At 39.8% G+C, this 23,897-nt stretch overlaps 1 protein-coding gene and 1 long non-coding RNA gene across 3 annotated transcripts in view; one reads left to right on the top strand and one right to left on the bottom strand.

Moving 5' to 3' along the window:
- Nucleotides 1-23,897, bottom strand: part of LOC145419609 (uncharacterized) — a 239,184-nt gene that overhangs the window by 13,817 nt on the left and 201,470 nt on the right. The window lies entirely within an intron of this gene.
- Nucleotides 13,594-23,251, top strand: LOC145419608 (sterile alpha motif domain-containing protein 3-like). 2 transcript variants are annotated; one of them, XM_080287750.1, is made up of 5 exons: nt 13,594-13,703; nt 19,577-20,581; nt 20,704-20,859; nt 21,188-21,280; nt 22,062-23,251. In XM_080287750.1, exons 2-5 carry the CDS (start codon nt 19,595-19,597, stop codon nt 22,377-22,379), a joined length of 1,554 nt encoding a protein of 517 aa, XP_080143876.1. In that variant the 5' UTR covers nt 13,594-13,703; nt 19,577-19,594; the 3' UTR covers nt 22,380-23,251. The 2 variants fall into 2 exon arrangements, with proteins under 2 accessions (XP_080143876.1, XP_080143877.1); XM_080287751.1 differs by lacking the exon at nt 13,594-13,703 and adding an exon at nt 18,442-19,250.

Below are 23,897 nucleotides of genomic sequence, written 5' to 3'. Positions count from 1 at the left end.
GCAACATACAGGCCCGGGTTCGAGCCCTCGGCTCACTTCCCTCTGTATGTTCACCTGCTAGGGGGAGGTCCAGGCGGGCGATCTTGGAGTGAAAATTCCAAGGGATGACCCCTCGTAGCCTGGGCTTCCCCTGACTTTTTTTCTTTGCTTTGCTTTTTTTCATTTACCTGCCAGCAACAAACACACCTCCTTGTTGTCATGGCTACCAACGACCACTCTTCTTGTGCCAACAAGTCATTGCCTGACAAAACATTATTTCCTATGTTTCCCTGGCTTTTTTGCCTTTTTTATTTCTTGTGTTTTAGACAAAAACAAAAGAAAAAGATCTACAGATTCAGGCTTTTCTTTACCTGTGGTAGTCGGGTAGAATGACGTCACTGACACTATTTAATATGAAAACAAACTTTCTCAAACAAAAAACAAAAACAAAAAAGGAGTGGGTCGGTGTGTCATCTTTACCGAGCACCATACATGTTTTGCTTCACATTCAAATTATTATTTTTCCTTTTCAAAAATAATTCAGAGAGAAAAAAAACAGAGAAGTCAAATATATCAAATTTGCACGAATCTTCTAGTGAAGGTGCCTCCTCCTTCTGACCTTAGGGTAACTAATTTCTCAGACAGTGACATGACAGTGCGCTGGGAAGCTGCAGCTGATGATGATGTTTCTTACCTCACTAAGTGGAGGCGACCTGAGACAGGTGGGGAAGAACTATTGGATTGTTGGGGTACATATTATGAAGTAAAAAAAATACAATGTCTCAATAAACTGTTGTCCTGTGTCTTAAGGAGTATGAGATATCACTGTCTGCACTCTATGGAGATGGAGCTCAGAGTGAAGCTGTGGCCATACGCTACAGCACCTGTGAGTCACACATTTTCTGATCCTGAATGTTTGTCAAACTCAGGAGGGGAGAGCCTGAAACCATTTACCTAAGTCACATTAGCAGCAGTGTTCAGCCTTAAAAATAGACAAGTTAAAAGTCATGCATCCATATTATTTGTTTATTTATTAAATTATTTTCGAGACACTGTTAGTTGTTAGAAGCCAGTGTTTTAATGACAGGACATATATGACAGTAATGAGACAACCTAAGATATCCAAGATTAGCACAAAAACACAAATAGAATCACAGAAAGCGTGTTTCTCTCCCGTTAGTCTTTAGGCCCAGTTACCTTTTACTTTTCTGTGGTCAGTAGCCCTTCATGTCATATTCTGTCTCTATGTACAATATAGCATTACTAATACAATAACCTATATGTAAATGAACTTCATTGTGTAATTGATGGCAGTTCTCAAAGTACTAGTCACTTAAAGGTTAAATTTCACATCGAAATTCTCATATTATATTCTATTTGAATGTTTAAAAAGAAAAATATCACAGTATTTATGCTTTCACTGAGCATATACCTGCATCAATGATGAACTCTCAAGGCTGAAAAGTCCTGGCTTTGGTCAGCCACGGTCCACGCACACGCACACGTCACCAATCCCTGACTGCTTGATCATAACAGCAATTGGGCTGCTGGGAACATGACGGGCGTTCTTCTTGATGTTAACAAGGTGCTCACCAATCTCCCTGGGAACAAACGAGATTCCTAAGACAGACCGACAAAACAGATGTTAACAACGCTTATTCTTGTGTGTGCATGCAGCCCGTTTCAGTTGCTCCTGCTTCTTTCTCCACGCTTTAACTTTTATTACTTTCCCCCTCTGTCTTTTACTTAAGGGTTAATAAAGTATTTGGATTCTGATGAGTCTCATTGTTTAGCAAACTTCTCACTTATCAGACGGACACTCACCAATGTGAGCGTTACGCAGCATCTTCAGCAGGCAGGGGTCCTCTGGGCCTGAGGGTGTTGTAAGAGGGGCTGTCAGCTGGCTGAGGTCACGCTCGCCTATGTCCAGTGGAATATCTGCAGCAGAGCCCGCCTTCAGTGAAGTATGTTGGCTGGAAGGCTTTCAGGCCCGTCTTTGCCACTCCAGGGTCAGAGACCTTCACCTTGTTTGGATGACAGCCTGCTCTGATATTCATCTGTGGGCACAAACACCAAAACTCAAGAGACTTTTCAGTGAGAAGAAAAGGCAAACCTTGCATGCCAGAGTGAAAGTGAGAGTGTGTGAGTGCATACTCACCCTGAATGGACTCTCAGGGATGTTAGCGTCTCCCCAGGAGACCATCACAGTGTGCTTCACAGGCTTATGTGCAGGTGTATGTGCTGTTGCTATTATCCTTAACCTGGACATCCACAGAATTGACTTCACCATCCTGTGCAGAAGACAAGGGATTATAGTTCAATCAGATTTAACACACTGTATTTTTCGGACCATAAGGCGCACTGTCGATCAACAGGTCTGGTTTCATACATGAGGCGCACTGGACTATAAAACGCATTAAGCGAAACAAAACAGCCAGATAAGTCAAACTTTACTCAACTCTTTCTTCTTGCTTCCTCCACTTCCGTACCATTGATTCATTCATGTTGAAATCTCTCGCAGCTGCTCTATTCTCATGTTCTACTGCGTGACTGACAGCCTTGAGTTTGAAATCCGCTTCGTCAGCATGTCTCTTAACAGGTGGCATTTTGGGGTCATGATCCACACACAATACAGTAATATTATGTTGCAGCACAGTACGTATCACTCCGCCAGGCTCCTGACTACGTAGCCGTAATGCTCCGACAATCCATCAAGCGGTGCGACTTCGTAGCTTACCAAAGTCGTACTAAAACATTTTTTGACAGATTTTTAAGCGCCGTGTATTACATAAAATCGGTTCAAGGTCAATAAGCACAACCACAATTCATACATAAGGCGCACTGTCGATTTTTGAGAGATAATTAAAGGATTTTAAGTGCGACTCATAGTCCGAAAAATACTGTACATACAATATATTTAACATATTTGTGATCATATACAAAGCCAGATATACCTGGGCTATAATTTTCAGAGGAGCTTTTCCTCCTTGCTTGGCATCAACTGTGAGTTCACTGGGTTTTCCAACAGCCAGACCACTGCTCTGTAGGCCTGGACCGTACGCCTTAACCTAGAGAAAACTATTTTAAACAAACAATTAAAAAAGGAACAAGTCAAAGATCTACTATAGCCAAAAGATCATTTACAGACTATAGCGCTGTGAAAAAATATTTGCCTCCTTTCTCATTTCGTATCTTATTCCATATTTGTCACACTTACACGTTTCAGATCAATAAATGTTAATATTAGACAAGAATGTCTAATATTAAACGGCAGTTTTCAAGGGGAAAAAGCTATCCAAACATACTTGGTCCTATATGAAAAAGTAATTGCACCGAATTAAATAAATTCTAACAACAGCTTATCAAGTTTAAAGGCGCTTCTGCTGTTTAACACGACCTCTGCTAGTTTCCTCTTTCTGGCGCAAAGCGGGAGATAAACAAGCAAGAGAGACGGGACTTGTGGCAGAAACGCCGATCAGCTGATCATTGATCAGTTTCATGATTGAAGTAGCAGCAGGAGAGGGAGAACGAGAGAAGAAGAGGCAGCTGTGCAGCAAAGACACAGAATAACTCCAGCTTTTTGTCTTTTTTTTTATTGTAGCTGAAGTACGGGACAAATCGCTTTTATTTTCAGCTCAATACAAAACGCATAATATTAACTCTGAATACCAGAGGATTCCGTTTTTTATGGCACGGTTGGCTCTACTAACTAACCATATGAATAAAATAAAGTTCACCAGTAACATCATAGCACCCACCCAACTGTACAGAAACTCCATCATGCTAGCTAGTACACAGTACGAGTTATTGTAACTGACTGTAAAAAGTTAGCACAAGGAAAATAAACTCCACCTAAACTTGGTTTGACCCAGATAGACTGCAGGTCATAACTTCTTACCTGAAGCTCATTTCACCTGACAGTCGGACTGGCGGCCGCCTTGCGTCTCTCCACCTCCAGTCCTTTCCCCCATCCACCTGCTGGCCTCCACCACTTGCTAATTTGACTGAATGTGTGAAAGCTCCACCATAGCCACTACCAAACAACTGAGTTATTTTTACACGTCTGCCAGCATCTGTCCAATCCGCCACCTTTCACTGTTTACACAGTTAGGAAAAAAAGACAACAACAACAACAACAACAAAACATTGGGCCATTTAAAAGGCAAAATGAGCATCGGCCCACCGGGCAAATGGCCGGTATACCCGATGCCCCACAGACAGACTGAGGCCCCGCCGCTATTTTTGAGTGCAAAAATGTGTGGTCTCCAGCTAATGGAAAAGGCTGATCGCACGATGTGCGCGTAGTGCTCTTTAAATAGAACAATTTGCCCCATTCTCTTCGCCCGTCATGTGGCCACATGTGGCGGGCTAGCAGGCTAGCAACATACAGGCCCGGGTTCGAGCCCTCGGCTCACTTCCCTCTGTATGTTCACCTGCTAGGGGGAGGTCCAGGCGGGCGATCTTGGAGTGAAAATTCCAAGGGATGACCCCTCGTAGCCTGGGCTTCCCCTGACTTTTTTTCTTTGCTTTGCTTTTTTTCATTTACCTGCCAGCAACAAACACACCTCCTTGTTGTCATGGCTACCAACGACCACTCTTCTTGTGCCAACAAGTCATTGCCTGACAAAACATTATTTCCTATGTTTCCCTGGCTTTTTTGCCTTTTTTATTTCTTGTGTTTTAGACAAAAACAAAAGAAAAAAATCTACAGATTCAGGCTTTTCTTTACCTGTGGTAGTCGGGTAGAATGACGTCACTGACACTATTTAATATGAAAACAAACTTTCTCAAACAAAAAACAAAAACAAAAAAGGAGTGGGTCGGTGTGTCATCTTTACCGAGCACCATACATGTTTTGCTTCACATTCAAATTATTATTTTTCCTTTTCAAAAATAATTCAGAGAGAAAAAAAACAGAGAAGTCAAATATATCAAATTTGCACGAATCTTCTAGTGAAGGTGCCTCCTCCTTCTGACCTTAGGGTAACTAATTTCTCAGACAGTGACATGACAGTGCGCTGGGAAGCTGCAGCTGATGATGATGTTTCTTACCTCACTAAGTGGAGGCGACCTGAGACAGGTGGGGAAGAACTATTGGATTGTTGGGGTACATATTATGAAGTAAAAAAAATACAATATCTCAATAAACTGTTGTCCTGTGTCTTAAGGAGTATGAGATATCACTGTCTGCACTCTATGGAGATGGAGCTCAGAGTGAAGCTGTGGCCATACGCTACAGCACCTGTGAGTCACACATTTTCTGATCCTGAACGTTTGTCAAACTCAGGAGGGGAGAGCCTGAAACCATTTACCTAAGTCACATTAGCAGCAGTGTTCAGCCTAAAAAATAGACAAGTTAAAAGTCATGCATCCATATTATTTGTTTATTTATTAAATTATTTTCGAGACACTGTTAGTTGTTAGAAGCCAGTGTTTTAATGACAGGACATATATGACAGTAATGAGACAACCTAAGATATCCAAGATTAGCACAAAAACACAAATAGAATCACAGAAAGCGTGTTTCTCTCCCGTTAGTCTTTAGGCCCAGTTACCTTTTACTTTTCTGTGGTCAGTAGCCCTTCATGTCATATTCTGTCTCTATGTACAATATAGCATTACTAATACAAGAACCTATATGTAAATGAACTTCATTGTGTAATTGATGGCAGTTCTCAAAGTACTAGTCACTTAAAGGTTAAATTTCACATCGAAATTCTCATATTATATTCTATTTGAATGTTTAAAAAGAAAAATATCACAGTATTTATGCTTTCACTGAGCATATACCTGCATCAATGATGAACTCTCAAGGCTGAAAAGTCCTGGCTTTGGTCAGCCACGGTCCACGCACACGCACACGTCACCAATCCCTGACTGCTTGATCATAACAGCAATTGGGCTGCTGGGAACATGACGGGCGTTCTTCTTGATGTTAACAAGGTGCTCACCAATCTCCCTGGGAACAAACGAGATTCCTAAGACAGACCGACAAAACAGATGTTAACAACGCTTATTCTTGTGTGTGCATGCAGCCCGTTTCAGTTGCTCCTGCTTCTTTCTCCACGCTTTAACTTTTATTACTTTCCCCCTCTGTCTTTTACTTAAGGGTTAATAAAGTATTTGGATTCTGATGAGTCTCATTGTTTAGCAAACTTCTCACTTATCAGACGGACACTCACCAATGTGAGCGTTACGCAGCATCTTCAGCAGGCAGGGCTCCTCTGGGCCTGAGGGTGTTGTAAGAGGGGCTGTCAGCTGGCTGAGGTCACGCTCGCCTATGTCCAGTGGAATATCTGCAGCAGAGCCCGCCTTCAGTGAAGTATGTTGGCTGGAAGGCTTTCAGGCCCGTCTTTGCCACTCCAGGGTCAGAGACCTTCACCTTGTTTGGATGACAGCCTGCTCTGATATTCATCTGTGGGCACAAACACCAAAACTCAAGAGACTTTTCAGTGAGAAGAAAAGGCAAACCTTGCATGCCAGAGTGAAAGTGAGAGTGTGTGAGTGCATACTCACCCTGAATGGACTCTCAGGGATGTTAGCGTCTCCCCAGGAGACCATCACAGTGTGCTTCACAGGCTTACGTGGGGTGCAGGTGTATGTGCTGTTGCTATTATCCTTAACCTGGACATCCACAGAATTGACTTCACCATCCTGTGCAGAAGACAAGGGATTATAGTTCAATCAGATTTAACACACTGTATTTTTCGGACCATAAGGCGCACTGTCGATCAACAGGTCTGGTTTCATACATGAGGCGCACTGGACTATAAAACGCATTAAGCGAAACAAAACAGCCAGATAAGTCAAACTTTACTCAACTCTTTCTTCTTGCTTCCTCCACTTCCGTACCATTGATTCATTCATGTTGAAATCTCTCGCAGCTGCTCTATTCTCATGTTCTACTGCGTGACTGACAGCCTTGAGTTTGAAATCCGCTTCGTCAGCATGTCTCTTAACAGGTGGCATTTTGGGGTCATGATCCACACACAATACAGTAATATTATGTTGCAGCACAGTACGTATCACTCCGCCAGGCTCCTGACTACGTAGCCGTAATGCTCCGACAATCCATCAAGCGGTGCGACTTCGTAGCTTACCAAAGTCGTACTAAAACATTTTTTGACAGATTTTTAAGCGCCGTGTATTACATAAAATCGGTTCAAGGTCAGTAAGCACAACCACAATTCATACATAAGGCGCACTGTCGATTTTTGAGAGATAATTAAAGGATTTTAAGTGCGACTCATAGTCCGAAAAATACGGTACATACAATATATTTAACATATTTGTGATCATATACAAAGCCAGATATACCTGGGCTATAATTTTCAGAGGAGCTTTTCCTCCTTGCTTGGCATCAACTGTGAGTTCACTGGGTTTTCCAACAGCCAGACCACTGCTCTGTAGGCCTGGACCGTGCGCCTTAACCTAGAGAAATCTATTTTAAACAAACAATTAAAAAAGGAACAAGTCAAAGATCTACTATAGCCAAAAGATCATTTACAGACTATAGCGCTGTGAAAAAATATTTGCCTCCTTTCTGATTTCGTATCTTATTCCATATTTGTCACACTTACACGTTTCAGATCAATAAATTTTCATATTAGACAAGAATGTCTAATATTAAACGGCAGTTTTCAAGGGGAAAAAGCTATCCAAACATACTTGGTCCTATATGAAAAAGTAATTGCACCGAATTAAATAAATTCTAACAACAGCTTATCAAGTTTAAAGGCGCTTCTGCTGTTTAACACGACCTCTGCTAGTTTCCTCTTTCTGGCGCAAAGCGGGAGATAAACAAGCAAGAGAGACGGGACTTGTGGCAGAAACGCCGATCAGCTGATCATTGATCAGTTTCATGATTGAAGTAGCAGCAGGAGAGGGAGAACGAGAGAAGAAGAGGCAGCTGTGCAGCAAAGACACAGAATAACTCCAGCTTTTTGTCTTTTTTTTATTGTAGCTGAAGTACGGGACAAATCGCTTTTATTTTCAGCTCAATACAAAACGCATAATATTAACTCTGAATACCAGAGGATTCCGTTTTTTATGGCACGGTTGGCTCTACTAACTAACCATATGAATAAAATAAAGTTCACCAGTAACATCATAGCACCCACCCAACTGTACAGAAACTCCATCATGCTAGCTAGTACACAGTACGAGTTATTGTAACTGACTGTAAAAAGTTAGCACAAGGAAAATAAACTCCACCTAAACTTGGTTTGACCCAGATAGACTGCAGGTCATAACTTCTTACCTGAAGCTCATTTCACCTGACAGTCGGACTGGCGGCCGCCTTGTGTCTCTCCACCTCCAGTCCTTTCCCCCATCCACCTGCTGGCCTCCACCACTTGCTAATTTGACTGAATGTGTGAAAGCTCCACCATAGCCACTACCAAAGAACTGAGTTCTTTTTACACGTCTGCCAGCATCTGTCCAATCCGCCACCTTTCACTGTTTACACAGTTAGGAAAAAAAGACAACAACAACAACAACAACAACAAAACATTGGGCCATTTAAAAGGCAAAATGAGCATCGGCCCACCGGGCAAATGGCCGGTATACCCGATGCCCCACAGACAGACTGAGGCCCCGCCGCTATTTTTGAGTGCAAAAATGTGTGGTCTCCAGCTAATGGAAAAGGCTGATCGCGTAGTGCTCTTTAAATAGAACAATTTGCCCCATTCTCTTCGCCCGTCATGTGGCCACATGTGGCGGGCTAGCAGGCTAGCAACATACAGGCCCGGGTTCGAGCCCTCGGCTCACTTCCCTCTGTATGTTCACCTGCTAGGGGGAGGTCCAGGCGGGCGATCTTGGAGTGAAAATTCCAAGGGATGACCCCTCGTAGCCTGGGCTTCCCCTGACTTTTTTTCTTTGCTTTGCTTTTTTTCATTTACCTGCCAGCAACAAACACACCTCCTTGTTGTCATGGCTACCAACGACCACTCTTCTTGTGCCAACAAGTCATTGCCTGACAAAACATTATTTCCTATGTTTCCCTGCCTTTTTTGCCTTTTTTATTTCTTGTGTTTTAGACAAAAACAAAAGAAAAAGATCTACAGATTCAGGCTTTTCTTTACCTGTGGTAGTCGGGTAGAATGACGTCACTGACACTATTTAATATGAAAACAAACTTTCTCAAACAAAAAACAAAAACAAAAAAGGAGTGGGTCGGTGTGTCATCTTTACCGAGCACCATACATGTTTTGCTTCACATTCAAATTATTATTTTTCCTTTTCAAAAATAATTCAGAGAGAAAAAAAACAGAGAAGTCAAATATATCAAATTTGCACGAATCTTCTAGTGAAGGTGCCTCCTCCTTCTGACCTTAGGGTAACTAATTTCTCAGACAGTGACATGACAGTGCGCTGGGAAGCTGCAGCTGATGATGATGTTTCTTACCTCACTAAGTGGAGGCGACCTGAGACAGGTGGGGAAGAACTATTGGATTGTTGGGGTACATATTATGAAGTAAAAAAAATACAATGTCTCAATAAACTGTTGTCCTGTGTCTTAAGGAGTATGAGATATCACTGTCTGCACTCTATGGAGATGGAGCTCAGAGTGAAGCTGTGGCCATACGCTACAGCACCTGTGAGTCACACATTTTCTGATCCTGAACGTTTGTCAAACTCAGGAGGGGAGAGCCTGAAACCATTTACCTAAGTCACATTAGCAGCAGTGTTCAGCCTAAAAAATAGACAAGTTAAAAGTCATGCATCCATATTATTTGTTTATTTATTAAATTATTTTCGAGACACTGTTAGTTGTTAGAAGCCAGTGTTTTAATGACAGGACATATATGACAGTAATGAGACAACCTAAGATATCCAAGATTAGCACAAAAACACAAATAGAATCACAGAAAGCGTGTTTCTCTCCCGTTAGTCTTTAGGCCCAGTTACCTTTTACTTTTCTGTGGTCAGTAGCCCTTCATGTCATATTCTGTCTCTATGTACAATATAGCATTACTAATACAAGAACCTATATGTAAATGAACTTCATTGTGTAATTGATGGCAGTTCTCAAAGTACTAGTCACTTAAAGGTTAAATTTCACATCGAAATTCTCATATTATATTCTATTTGAATGTTTAAAAAGAAAAATATCACAGTATTTATGCTTTCACTGAGCATATACCTGCATCAATGATGAACTCTCAAGGCTGAAAAGTCCTGGCTTTGGTCAGCCACGGTCCACGCACACGCACACGTCACCAATCCCTGACTGCTTGATCATAACAGCAATTGGGCTGCTGGGAACATGACGGGCGTTCTTCTTGATGTTAACAAGGTGCTCACCAATCTCCCTGGGAACAAACGAGATTCCTAAGACAGACCGACAAAACAGATGTTAACAACGCTTATTCTTGTGTGTGCATGCAGCCCGTTTCAGTTGCTCCTGCTTCTTTCTCCACGCTTTAACTTTTATTACTTTCCCCCTCTGTCTTTTACTTAAGGGTTAATAAAGTATTTGGATTCTGATGAGTCTCATTGTTTAGCAAACTTCTCACTTATCAGACGGACACTCACCAATGTGAGCGTTACGCAGCATCTTCAGCAGGCAGGGCTCCTCTGGGCCTGAGGGTGTTGTAAGAGGGGCTGTCAGCTGGCTGAGGTCACGCTCGCCTATGTCCAGTGGAATATCTGCAGCAGAGCCCGCCTTCAGTGAAGTATGTTGGCTGGAAGGCTTTCAGGCCCGTCTTTGCCACTCCAGGGTCAGAGACCTTCACCTTGTTTGGATGACAGCCTGCTCTGATATTCATCTGTGGGCACAAACACCAAAACTCAAGAGACTTTTCAGTGAGAAGAAAAGGCAAACCTTGCATGCCAGAGTGAAAGTGAGAGTGTGTGAGTGCATACTCACCCTGAATGGACTCTCAGGGATGTTAGCGTCTCCCCAGGAGACCATCACAGTGTGCTTCACAGGCTTACGTGGGGTGCAGGTGTATGTGCTGTTGCTATTATCCTTAACCTGGACATCCACAGAATTGACTTCACCATCCTGTGCAGAAGACAAGGGATTATAGTTCAATCAGATTTAACACACTGTATTTTTCGGACCATAAGGCGCACTGTCGATGAACAGGTCTGGTTTCATACATGAGGCGCACTGGACTATAAAACGCATTAAGCGAAACAAAACAGCCAGATAAGTCAAACTTTACTCAACTCTTTCTTCTTGCTTCCTCCACTTCCGTACCATTGATTCATTCATGTTGAAATCTCTCGCAGCTGCTCTATTCTCATGTTCTACTGCGTGACTGACAGCCTTGAGTTTGAAATCCGCTTCGTCAGCATGTCTCTTAACAGGTGGCATTTTGGGGTCATGATCCACACACAATACAGTAATATTATGTTGCAGCACAGTACGTATCACTCCGCCAGGCTCCTGACTACGTAGCCGTAATGCTCCGACAATCCATCAAGCGGTGCGACTTCGTAGCTTACCAAAGTCGTACTAAAACATTTTTTGACAGATTTTTAAGCGCCGTGTATTACATAAAATCGGTTCAAGGTCAGTAAGCACAACCACAATTCATACATAAGGCGCACTGTCGATTTTTGAGAGATAATTAAAGGATTTTAAGTGCGACTCATAGTACGAAAAATACGGTACATACAATATATTTAACATATTTGTGATCATATACAAAGCCAGATATACCTGGGCTATAATTTTCAGAGGAGCTTTTCCTCCTTGCTTGGCATCAACTGTGAGTTCACTGGGTTTTCCAACAGCCAGACCACTGCTCTGTAGGCCTGGACCGTACGCCTTAACCTAGAGAAAACTATTTTAAACAAACAATTAAAAAAGGAACAAGTCAAAGATCTACTATAGCCAAAAGATCATTTACAGACTATAGCGCTGTGAAAAAATATTTGCCTCCTTTCTCATTTCGTATCTTATTCCATATTTGTCACACTTACACGTTTCAGATCAATAAATTTTCATATTAGACAAGAATGTCTAATATTAAACGGCAGTTTTCAAGGGGAAAAAGCTATCCAAACATACTTGGTCCTATATGAAAAAGTAATTGCACCGAATTAAATAAATTCTAACAACAGCTTATCAAGTTTAAAGGCGCTTCTGCTGTTTAACACGACCTCTGCTAGTTTCCTCTTTCTGGCGCAAAGCGGGAGATAAACAAGCAAGAGAGACGGGACTTGTGGCAGAAACGCCGATCAGCTGATCATTGATCAGTTTCATGATTGAAGTAGCAGCAGGAGAGGGAGAACGAGAGAAGAAGAGGCAGCTGTGCAGCAAAGACACAGAATAACTCCAGCTTTTTGTCTTTTTTTTATTGTAGCTGAAGTACGGGACAAATCGCTTTTATTTTCAGCTCAATACAAAACGCATAATATTAACTCTGAATACCAGAGGATTCCGTTTTTTATGGCACGGTTGGCTCTACTAACTAACCATATGAATAAAATAAAGTTCACCAGTAACATCATAGCACCCACCCAACTGTACAGAAACTCCATCATGCTAGCTAGTACACAGTATGAGTTATTGTAACTGACTATAAAAAGTTAGCACAAGGAAAATAAACTCCACCTAAACTTGGTTTGACCCAGATAGACTGCAGGTCATAACTTCTTACCTGAAGCTCATTTCACCTGACCCCTCGTAGCCTGGGCTTCCCCTGACTTTTTTTCTTTGCTTTTTTTCTTTTACCTGCCAGCAACAAACACACCTCCTTGTTGTCATGGCTACCAACGACCACTCTTCTTGTGCCAACAAGTCATTGCCTGACAAAACATTATTTCCTATGTTTCCCTGCCTTTTTTGCCTTTTTTATTTCTTGTGTTTTAGACAAAAACAAAAGAAAAAGATCTACAGATTCAGGCTTTTCTTTACCTGTGGTAGTCGGGTAGAATGACGTCACTGACACTGCTTTAATATGAAAACAAACTTTCTCAAACAAAAAACAAAAACAAAAAAGGAGTGGGTCGGTGTGTCATCTTTACCGAGCACCATACATGTTTTGCTTCACATTCAAATTATTATTTTTCCTTTTCAAAAATAATTCAGAGAGAAAAAAAACAGAGAAGTCAAATATATCAAATTTGCACGAATCTTCTAGTGAAGGTGCCTCCTCCTTCTGACCTTAGGGTAACTAATTTCTCAGACAGTGACATGACAGTGCGCTGGGAAGCTGCAGCTGATGATGATGTTTCTTACCTCACTAAGTGGAGGCGACCTGAGACAGGTGGGGAAGAACTATTGGATTGTTGGGGGTACATATTATGAAGTAAAAAAAATACAATATCTCAATAAACTGTTGTCCTGTGTCTTAAGGAGTATGAGATATCACTGTCTGCACTCTATGGAGATGGAGCTCAGAGTGAAGCTGTGGCCATACGCTACACTCAAAAAAATGAACGGGATGAATTGTTCAGTTTAAAATAATTATTTATTTTCATTTTACTTAAAATATATGTCTTTGTTGAGTTAAAATATGTTTTTCTAATAAAGTCTACATAATTGTGTCTATTATTGTCTGTACAGAAGACTTGAAGACATAACATTTAATTTAAGTTAATTAGGATTGATATACTTCATATATCCACAAGGTGGCAGTAATCCAACAACAGAGGTCATAAAAAACCAAAGAATAACAGGCTTGGGCCTGCTCATGCGCAAGACTTGAAATTTATCGAAAAAACGTTGTTTTGGCGGCAAGCTGCAGTTGGATTTTCATTTGTGAGAGGTAAGACCACGTCTTTCTTTGACTATGTTGTCTAGTATCTTCATATTGAGCATGGTTATATGTTGTGTTTGTCGCACAAGACATGTTACATATGTTGTCTATGCTTGTGCTGCGTTAGTTTTACTGGGTCTTAGACAAGTTAGAGATGTCAGATATTTCATCCTGTCATCCAAACAAGGGAACCGAGAGACCATTGGAAAGTTGGTGTGTATAGGTATACATCTAGGGCGGTATTTTTGTGCCTCTATTCTGAGCGCACGTAAAAAAAATTTTTAAAAAAAATTCAAGCGCAAATGTTGCATTTTGAGAAAAAAATTCTTGAGTGAATAAAATTTTAATTTGAGCGAACCAAATTCATTGCTGCGTGCAAGAAATGTATTGTTTGCAATTATCCATCTACACATGAATTTGGACACGACGTGACCCCCTCTCACTCAGTTGTTGGTATTAGTGATGGGTCGTTCGCGAACGAAATGGCTCTTAGAGCCGACTCTTTGACGTGAACGACGAGAGCCGGCTCCTTATCGCGAGCCGTGACGGCTCGTGGGGTTTTTTTTTTCTCTCACCCTCTCTCTCGCACTTTTTTCCGCTTCACTCTGCACGCGAGCCTTGTGCTTTACGCTGGGCAGAGGGGGGAGGGGCGGTAGTTACACTCAGTAGCACAGGAACAGAGCCAGAAGGAGAGAGAGAGAAAGAGAGCCAGGGACAACAACTTCACATTAGAAAGGTATAGTAATCATCCACAACTATTTTCGGTTGCAGATGATAAAGGATTCAGAAAGTGCGGATTCATGCGGGCCCATATGACAGAGAATGTGCATGTTCTTTTTGTTTTCATATTATAATTTATATTTAATTGTGTTTTGCAGTGTTTTGTGTTGTTTTCACTTTAAATTTGTAAAAGGAAACAGCTGAAAATTTAAATAGTTAAAAGTTGAAATGTGAATAGTTGATTTTTGTATTATATGATTTATTTATTACATTTTATGTGGCGTGAATAAATAAAAGTATATTTACAGTGGTCCCTAGAGACAAAGCACATACAAACTTCAAATCACGTACGAACTCTGAAGCATGTACAAACTCCAAAACACGTAAAAACACGTACAAACTCCAAAACACGTAAAAACTCAGAAGCATATAAAAACTCAAAACACTTACAAAAGACAACAGAAGTGCTCCAGGATGCTGGGCGCAGTGTTGAGCTTTTGTTATCTTGTGGCTACACAATCCAGCAAGTACCAACGACCGGATTTGGTGTGTGATAGTAACAGGTAGATGAACTTTTTTTTAAATTATTTGAATATATTTGAGTGCCTGTGTATAAATACACAAACAATACACACATGCGTTCAATTGTGTAATTTAAGTGATCTAGTAGCTCTGCTTTGGAAGTTCAGTTCATGCTAGAAATGTGTTTTGGAGTTTGTACGTGTTTTGTCTCTAGGGGCCACCACATATATTTATATATAAACAAATAAAACCACTTTTTTACGTTAGTAATTCCTTTTGTGCATAATTTTATATTATTGTGAATAATAAATTAATTAAAGCAACAAAACAACCTGAAGAGCCGGTTCGGAGCCGAAAGAGGCGGCTCTTTTTAGTGAGCAGAGCAAAAAGAGCCGGAAATCCCATCACTAGTTGGTATTTGCTCTTGCTCAGATCTCTGCTCTCCAAACTCGATTTAGCTACATTCTGGACCGTGTTTCTGGAAAGTAGTAGCTAGCAAGCTGATTGGAGACTGTAGCAGCCAATCAGAATTTTAGCATCCAAGTCTGTGATTGGTTGGTTGTGTGGCACATTTAAAACGGTGTACAGAGAGTTGAGCGGATCTGATCAAGAGCAAATGCAAACAACTGAGCGAGAGGGGCTGTCATTGTGTGTGTATATGGATAATAGCAAACACTGAAATACATTTCTTGCATGCAGAAATGAAATTTTTTCGCTGAAATTAAACTTTTCTAAGATCAAAATAATTTTCTCCACAAAATGCAACATTTGAGCTTGCATTTCTTTTTTTTACTGCACTCAGAATAGATGCACAGATGAAGTATGTCCCTCATAGAGCAAACCTGGGAATAAGATGAGATATAATAGTACAAATGATAAAATTTAGTGTGCCTGTTTATCCCAGGTTATTGTAAACAATTGTATTAACTGCTAACATGTTAATATCCTTACTTTGCGGAATGTGTAAGACACATTTTTAATGTTTCTTTGCTTGTTAAAGTGATTAGCTAAAGGGGTTCTAGGATATTTTTCCACTTGCTTTATTGAGATTGCTTTATTGTAATTTGAGAATCACACAAATGTCTAATAGCATAACAATGATAGCATGAAGTTGTGACATTTAAAATCCAAAAATTGAGGGCCAGAAGCCACTGTGACACCATTGTTGTGCTCTATCAGTCATCTGTATTATATGAAAATGGTCTGTAAAGACAGCATGTTTCCTAGCAGAGTTATACATATCAACATGGTTATAAATTAAATTTTGTTAAATAAACACTACATTTTTTTTAAATGAAATTATTGACGAAAAATAACTGGACAGACAGAAGGTCAACAGACCTGATAATTTTTTCCATAGAAAGTTGGCACATGGCAGTGTCAATCTCTTGCTTTTCTTCTGAGTAAGCTTTTATTTACTTGTAATTCAATCAATAATTTTTAAGTTTTTTCCTGGCCTTTACCTGCTCCCTCTTATACTGATGTGGTGTATGTGGTATGCCTGTGCTTGCATGTGGTATGTGAACTGTCATACTTTTTTCAAAAAAAACTGTTTTACGAGTTAAGTTTTGTTTACTTTACTTTTATGTCTTCTCCAGATCTGAATGTGGCAGTGTAAAGGTTGCAGTGCAAGGACCTCAACTAGGGGCCAATTACTTAAACATTATAGATTAAAACATCCAGATTATGGGCACTGGCGCCCATATCCTTGCCCATATATTAGTTGTCCATGCACATTTAAGTCATGGAATGCACTCAGGTCCCATTTTTGTAGGATTCATAACAGAGAGAAATCACAGAAAACATTGTCACTGACCACATTCAGCTGCCATGTTTGTGGATTCTCTGAAGTTACCTCTGAAAAGGAGTATTTTAGTCACATAAATTTGCATCTGAAAGCAAATGAAACGGTCCCATGCGTGTTCAAGGGTTGTACATTTATGACAAACATCTATGGAACATTCAAATCACATAAAAATAGAAAACATCTTGGTTATTCTTACAGTGACTTTAAAGGTGGAATAGTAACAGTAAGAGACCGTTTTAACAGGCCAGCTCCTGAAGGGGAACATGAAGACAGTGAAGTATTTGACGAAGGCCAGGTGGAAGTGCAAGACTTGTCTCAGACTGGGATCTCTAAAAGTGATGAGAGGATGATAGAAGAGAAATTTGCAGTGATGTTGCTTAAGCTGGAAAATGTACTCCATGTTCCAAGCAGTGCAGTGGATGAGTTTTTGCAGGACTTGCACTTCCTGATGAGTTCTGCATCCCTGACTGCAATAAATGCCATAGTTACAGATTTTTGTACAAAGCAAAGTCATATTAATCTTAATGTGAAAGAAATTGAGGATTTGGCCTCTGCAGTCTGCATCTCTAACCCTCTGACAAAAACACTTGGACATATGGGTACACTTGGAACTGCTTTTAAGCGGAAACAGTACTTCAGCAAAAAGTTCCATGTCGTTGAACCAATTGAATATATTTTGGATAAGGAGAGCAACCACACCTACCAATATATACCATTACTGCAGACCCTACAACAGCTCCTAACAAAGAATGGTATAGTAGATGACATAGTAGAAAACTACAATGCTCAATCCAAGGAAACTGAAAGTATGCAACAAGAATACAGATCATTTCAAGATGGAGAATTTTTCAAACAAAATCAGTTCCTGTCTGCTGATGAATTGAGAATTACCGTGATGCTTTACATTGATGATTTTGAAGTATGCAACCCTCTCGGTACTTCAAGAAAGAAGCACAAACTTTGTGCAGTGTACTGGATATTAAGCAACTTATCCCAAGACCAACACTCCTCTTTGTCATCCATCTACTTGGCAATACTGTGTAAAAGCAGCTACGTCAAGGAATATGGGTATGAAAAAGTGCTTGAACCTCTTTTGTGTGATTTGGCAGTCTTGGAGGAGCATGGGGTATTTGTCCCACAGATTGGAAAAAATATTAAAGGCATGGTACAGTGTGTAGCTGCAGACAATCTAGGTGCTCATGGGATTGCAGGTTTTGTGGAGAGCTTTTCAGGAGAGTATGTTTGTCGATTTTGCACAGGACGCTTCAGCGACTTTCAGACCAAACCAGTACTTTCTGGAGAGTTTACTCTTCGATCCAAAGACCTGCACAAAGAACATGTCAAACATGCAGTAGAGAGTGGAAAGCATTGTGTTGGAGTAAAAAGGCCATGTGTGCTGACGGAAAATCTTTCTCATTTTCATGTGACAACTGGATATCCACCTGACATACTCCACGATCTTTTGGAAGGTGTTGTTCCAGTGGAACTTGCACAGTGTCTGGGTATGTTCATATCCAAAAAATACATCACTTTGGACTCTTTAAATAAAGTGATTGTCAGTTTTCCCTATAAGGGAAAAGATAAAACAAACCGTCCACACATTGTTCCACGAACATTGTTAAGAAAAAATACAATAGGTGGCAATGCAGCGGAAAATTGGACTCCGTTAAGATTGCTGCCCTTCTTGATTGGAGATGTTATACCTGACGGTGATCCAGTGTGGGAAATCATTTTGGATTTAAAGGAGATAGTGGAACTTGCTGTTGCCCAGATCCATACAGAAGAATCAATTGGATATCTTCAGTTCAAAATTTCTGATCACAGACAGAAATATCAAGAAGCATTTCCCAACAAAAAACTTCTGCCAAAGCATCACTACTTGGAACATTACCCTCAGATGATCCGATGTTTTGGTCCTCTTGTTGGATTATGGACAATGCGATTTGAGGGAAAACACAGTTTTTTCAAGGAAGTGGCTCATCATACCAAGTGTTTCAAGAATGTTGCTCTAACACTGTCAAGGAAACATCAAATGCTGATTGCCTATCACTTACACTCATTACATCCACAGAAATCTGGAGTTGAAGTGTCAAGTGCATCAAGAGTTCCACTTGAGGTTCTGAAAGATGACATTTCTCTGCCTATCAAAAAGATGTATCCTGACATGACAGAAGTAAACATGACTAAAAGTGCAGACTATAGAGGGATCAACTACAGAAATAGAATGATCGTTATCTGTGGTTTTACTGATGGGCTGCCTGAATTTGGAGAGATAATCAGATTATGTGTTGTTCAGGGTACACTGAATTTCATTGTCAGCAAGTTTTCGTCTTGGTTTAGGGAGCACTACCGGGCCTTTGAACTGCAACCATGTACAAGTGGCAAAATGTCCCTGATAACATATGATGAACTGGCAGAGAAGTACCCATTAAATGACTACTTCATTGGTCCCCTTCGAATGGTTACATTGAAAAGATATCCTTACATCAAAAGCACACAATGAATATGTGAGTAAACAGCTGTAATTAATACCTTACTCAATATGCACTTTAATCTCACTGGCATAAGCACCTAAAGTAGCATCTGGCTTTATTGTGATGTTCAGCCACTAACTCCTTGTGACTTGTTGAATCTAACAGTCTGTTAGGCCCATCAGTACATCTTCTAGACAAGAAAACCTTTAATCTGTGTTTATGTTGAGATTAGCCAGAATTTTTCTCACTTCTCTGTTAAGTACCGTTGTGAAACATGTTGACATCTCAATTTTAATACTTTCAATTTTGTACGTAGTTACTGGATTTATGTTCATGTATATATATTTTTTCTTTTCTAGACTGAAGCACGGAATCGAATGATGGCTGAACCAGTAAAACTGCGGATCATCCTTGGTTCCAACAATACTGAAAAACTGACGATAGCATCGGGCATGCCAAAGTCTGTGGAGGATCTTTCAGATGAGAGCAAACGTCAGTTTGATATTCAGGGGGACATTAGACTCCAGTACATGGACAGTGACTTTGATAATGAGTTTATCAACCTTAAACGAATGGATGATATTCAGGACAAGAGCACAGTGAAAGTCATCTGTCTGACTGATGCTTCAGACTTTGGTGAAGTTGGGATGAACCAAAGTGGGGAAGAAACGTCACTATCATCTTCTGACACACTATTACTTTCATCCTCTGACTCCGAAACTGCTCGATCTCAGTGGCCTGCAGAATTCCAAATACCAAAGTTTCCGTATGACGTGGAGATGCAACTTCAAAGTGCAAACCAGGCTTTCATATCAAATGGAATTCTTCTGAACCCAGGACACAAACTTAAGTCAGACATTTTAGAAGCTCTAGCTGAGAAAATCATGACGTTTAAGGCATATCCTTCAAACTTGGAAATAGAATCTGTTGCTGAAGCTTTAATCAAAGCACATCCATGCTTAAGAGAACAAGGATCTTTCAGTGGTTTCTACGGATGGAAGATTAGCCTCAAGTACAAGATGGCAAATTATAGGACAAAGCTTAGAAACTTGGGGTGCCCAGAAGTGAGCATTAATTCCCTCAAGCACAAACCAACCGATCGATGTCACCCAGCATATGCTGTCAAAAAACCTAGAAAGGCAGAGGTAAATTTTTGTCCTCCTTATCCGGCTGGAGAGACCCAGGACAGCCTTGAAAGGGAGAGATTGGCATTGCTAACTGAGGTCAAGAAGAAGCATAATGAGATAGTTATCAAAGAGAAGATGGCCAGGACCTTTGCATACAGGAGGCAGGAACTTGTCAAAAACAATCCCATGATCGCCGACTTCAAGATCAGATGGCCAGGACTATTTAGTGTGGCTGAGGTATGAATCTTTATAAATAACAATAAAAGCTGTAATGGCTCCAGTAGTATGTATATGTGTACGTATAGTATATATAAATATAGTTACAGTACAGTATGTTGTGTTTGTTGACATGTTTTTAGGTAGAAGCAGAATTTGTAAGGATTACTACTGCTCCACTGGTTCCGAGGTTTCTTGCACAACTTGACCAATACACTGACCAACTAATAAAAGTCTTCAAGAATAAAGGAGGCGCTGCAGGGAGGAAAATCAGGCAAATTTTGGCCCCAGCCACACAGGTGCGTTTTTCTGTTCGCAGCAAAATGTTATGGCATTATAAGATCACTTTCAAATTTAAACAGCTAGTGTATAGTACCTGCAAGTTCCATTTTGGTATGCAAAAAAAGATGCCGTATTAGTTTGTCTTTCCCTCTGTTGCTTAATATGGATATGTATAATATGGTGGAAACCCTGCCCACATGTTAAATATTCATGTGATCATTAATTGGTCTTGTGTACATGTCTGTGTCAGCAGTGGATATGTCATTCATTTTGCATATACTGTCAGTTTGTGTCATTCTAAAGTATTTCTGTTTTCTCTTTCTGTACCTCTGTCACTCTCTCCAGAATGAAACTATTGAAAAGAGGAGGGAGTGTGTCCTCAGGGCACTACCTCTTTACCTAAATGAAGACCCAAGCATCCTCTTTAAAGAATACCTGGTTGGTAATTTTAGCGTAGTCTTTATCTGTATTAAACCAAATCTTGAATAACTAATGTTGTCACATTGTTATAATTTGCATGGAATCTGTTTAAATGCTTTGGGGAAATGTTAGGAGTTTTCCTGTAATGCAACTCAGGTCAGAATAAATGACACTCAGACAGGTTTGCAGGTTTAACGTGCACATGGGTGAGAGTTCAAACGGAGACTCACACTCCGCAGCAGTCACCACCCTTTATTTATACTCAAGCATGTTTGCGTCACAGTCACATGAATGGAAGAGATAACATATAACAGTAGAGACTTCATCACATGCAGGAAGAGATAACATACAATGGCATAGACTTCGTGCTGAGCTTGCACAGTGTAACTTCTCTAGTAAAAAGAGCAAACACATCTAGAGAACCTCAAATGAAATGTACTTCTATACATAAACATAATAAAATCTTTCAACAGGAATCTTTATGTATACACACATTTCAGGAAGAGTTATGCAATGTAATGCAATCCAATACTAAAAAGTTAGTAATACATAATACTTAGAGGATGCATATATATATAATGGTGATTCTATTTAGTATTTATTTATTTAACATTTTTTGTTAAAACTGTAGTCGAAAATAATGGCGCACCAGGGTGCAGAATCATTAGTCTTCCTGATATTGTGTTTATTTCATTAAAGGGTGACTTTGGCTTTTTTTTTTTTTTAAGGATGCATTTTTCTGTGTTTTTGTGTCTAATTCCCAATGCGATGGGTTTTTGTTTTACTCTCTGTTTTAAAGGATTCTGATGCTACAGCTGTTCAAAGGGAGCTGGAACAAATTACCCTTGGTATCTTCACCATCAGTGTTGAAGGAGGTGATGCCAACACTCCTCCAGCTGATGTGGGTATAACCATCGAGGGTGTTGAAGTTCTGCATGACCTGGGAGACATGGCCTCTGCGTGTGCGGTCTTAATGGGTGTGATATATGCACTCAATCTCAGTTATCCTCGGGAACTGAAAGCTTTCTTTGAGGTACTTCAGAAGGTCTTCCTTCATCTGGATGCCAGCAGACTCTCAACAAAGGTACAGATGCTCAAGAATAAACTGTATGAATAATCCAACCCTTCTTTTATTTGGATGAATGTTCTGTCAGATGGACAGAAGTTTTTGGGAGGCGAATAAAATGGAAATTTGGTTTAAAAAATGTTGTTTTTTTTGGTGGGGGGGGGGAACCAAAATTTGAGAGAGATTTAAAACATTTGTTTGTAAACAATTGCAATTACAGAGATTTTACTCTTTTTGGGGGCGGGGGGGTTTAGGGCCTACTAAAAGATTATTCAAAGTATTTAGATTTAAATGGTTTCATTGAGAGACGATACAGGATGAATGTGCATTTTGCCGCATTTTAAAAAAGAACAATTCTTTCCATGTTAAAATGTTTGCCACTTGAGTTTTTTCCCTATACAGTGGTAAAATAAATGCTGTCAGTGGCAAGTGTTAAATGAGTTCTGTTAAGCTGCTGCAAAAAACTGAAAACTGGCAAGCTGTTTTATTGTCAGATCATAATGTTTGCATATTTTATTCAAGTTTTATTTGGGATGGTGATATCATTTTGGGAATATTAGTAGACTATTTGTTTTTATTATTATTATTATTATTATTACTTTTTTTTAATCTAACCTGGTGACTGGAACCTGTTTATTCTGTTCTTCACAAATTTGTCATGGGATGCCGTCCAGGATTGTGGCTGTTAAGGTGAACAGTTCATTTTGATTTGTTAAAGGTTTTGTGGTCAACCTATTATGTGATCTTAAATGTTTTTTCTTCTGTTTCTGGCAGAGACATTTAATTTAAAATCGTTATTTTTATGGTGCATCTGTGTGCATACTATTAGTTACTAACCTTAATGGGTTAATAATGTGTGGTGCAGCTGTTTTGTTAAAGAAATGTTTAATGAATGTCTTGGCAATAAAGGAAATTAAAGAAAATAAGTGGCTTGTATTAAATTCATTTGTGTGGAACCTGTTGACAAAATAGATTTGTGTAAAACTAATTAGTAAAGCACAATTTTGCTGAAAATATAATATTTTAATTAATCTAACTTAAATTTAACATTTAAAAACCACAAACAAGAAATGTGTTCACAAAACGAATCTAATCTATCTAACCTGTAAATACATAATTTATGTCCATACAACATAACTTGTTTTAGGTGGTCTTAAATATTGCTTGTTAATTAATCCTAAATAGATTTATAAAATTGGCTCACTTCAAAAGGATTGTTTTACTGTAATGCAAGTTTATTAAATTAGATGACCTAAAGATTTTTGCTTTAAACTAACACAATTCAATTTCGTGGAACCTGTTGACAAAATAATTTTAATTAAAGTCAACGTTTCATTTTTTTGAGTGTACAGCACCTGTGAGTCACACATTTTCTGATCCTGAACGTTTGTCAAACTCAGGAGGGGAGAGCCTGAAACCATTTACCTAAGTCACATTAGCAGCAGTGTTCAGCCTAAAAAATAGACAAGTTAAAAGTCATGCATCCATATTATTTGTTTATTTATTAAATTATTTTCGAGACACTGTTAGTTGTTAGAAGCCAGTGTTTTAATGACAGGACATATATGA

Source organism: Astatotilapia calliptera, chromosome 13 (genome assembly GCF_964374335.1).
Source record: "Astatotilapia calliptera chromosome 13, fAstCal68.1, whole genome shotgun sequence".
In the NCBI taxonomy this organism is placed as follows: Eukaryota; Metazoa; Chordata; class Actinopteri; order Cichliformes; family Cichlidae; genus Astatotilapia; species Astatotilapia calliptera.
This window is presented reverse-complemented; position numbering and strand designations above follow the sequence as displayed.

What these genes read in the sequence shown, in the direction of transcription:
- LOC145419608 (XM_080287750.1), top strand. Translation starts at nt 19,595, where the DNA reads ATGATGGCTGAACCAGTAAAACTGCGGATCATCCTTGGTTCCAACAAT. An exon ending in GACTATTTAGTGTGGCTGAG is followed by an intron (nt 20,582 to 20,703) that starts GTATGAATCTTT and finishes ACATGTTTTTAG; the next exon opens with GTAGAAGCAGAATTTGTAAG. An exon ending in TCCTCTTTAAAGAATACCTG is followed by an intron (nt 21,281 to 22,061) that starts GTTGGTAATTTT and finishes TCTGTTTTAAAG; the next exon opens with GATTCTGATGCTACAGCTGT.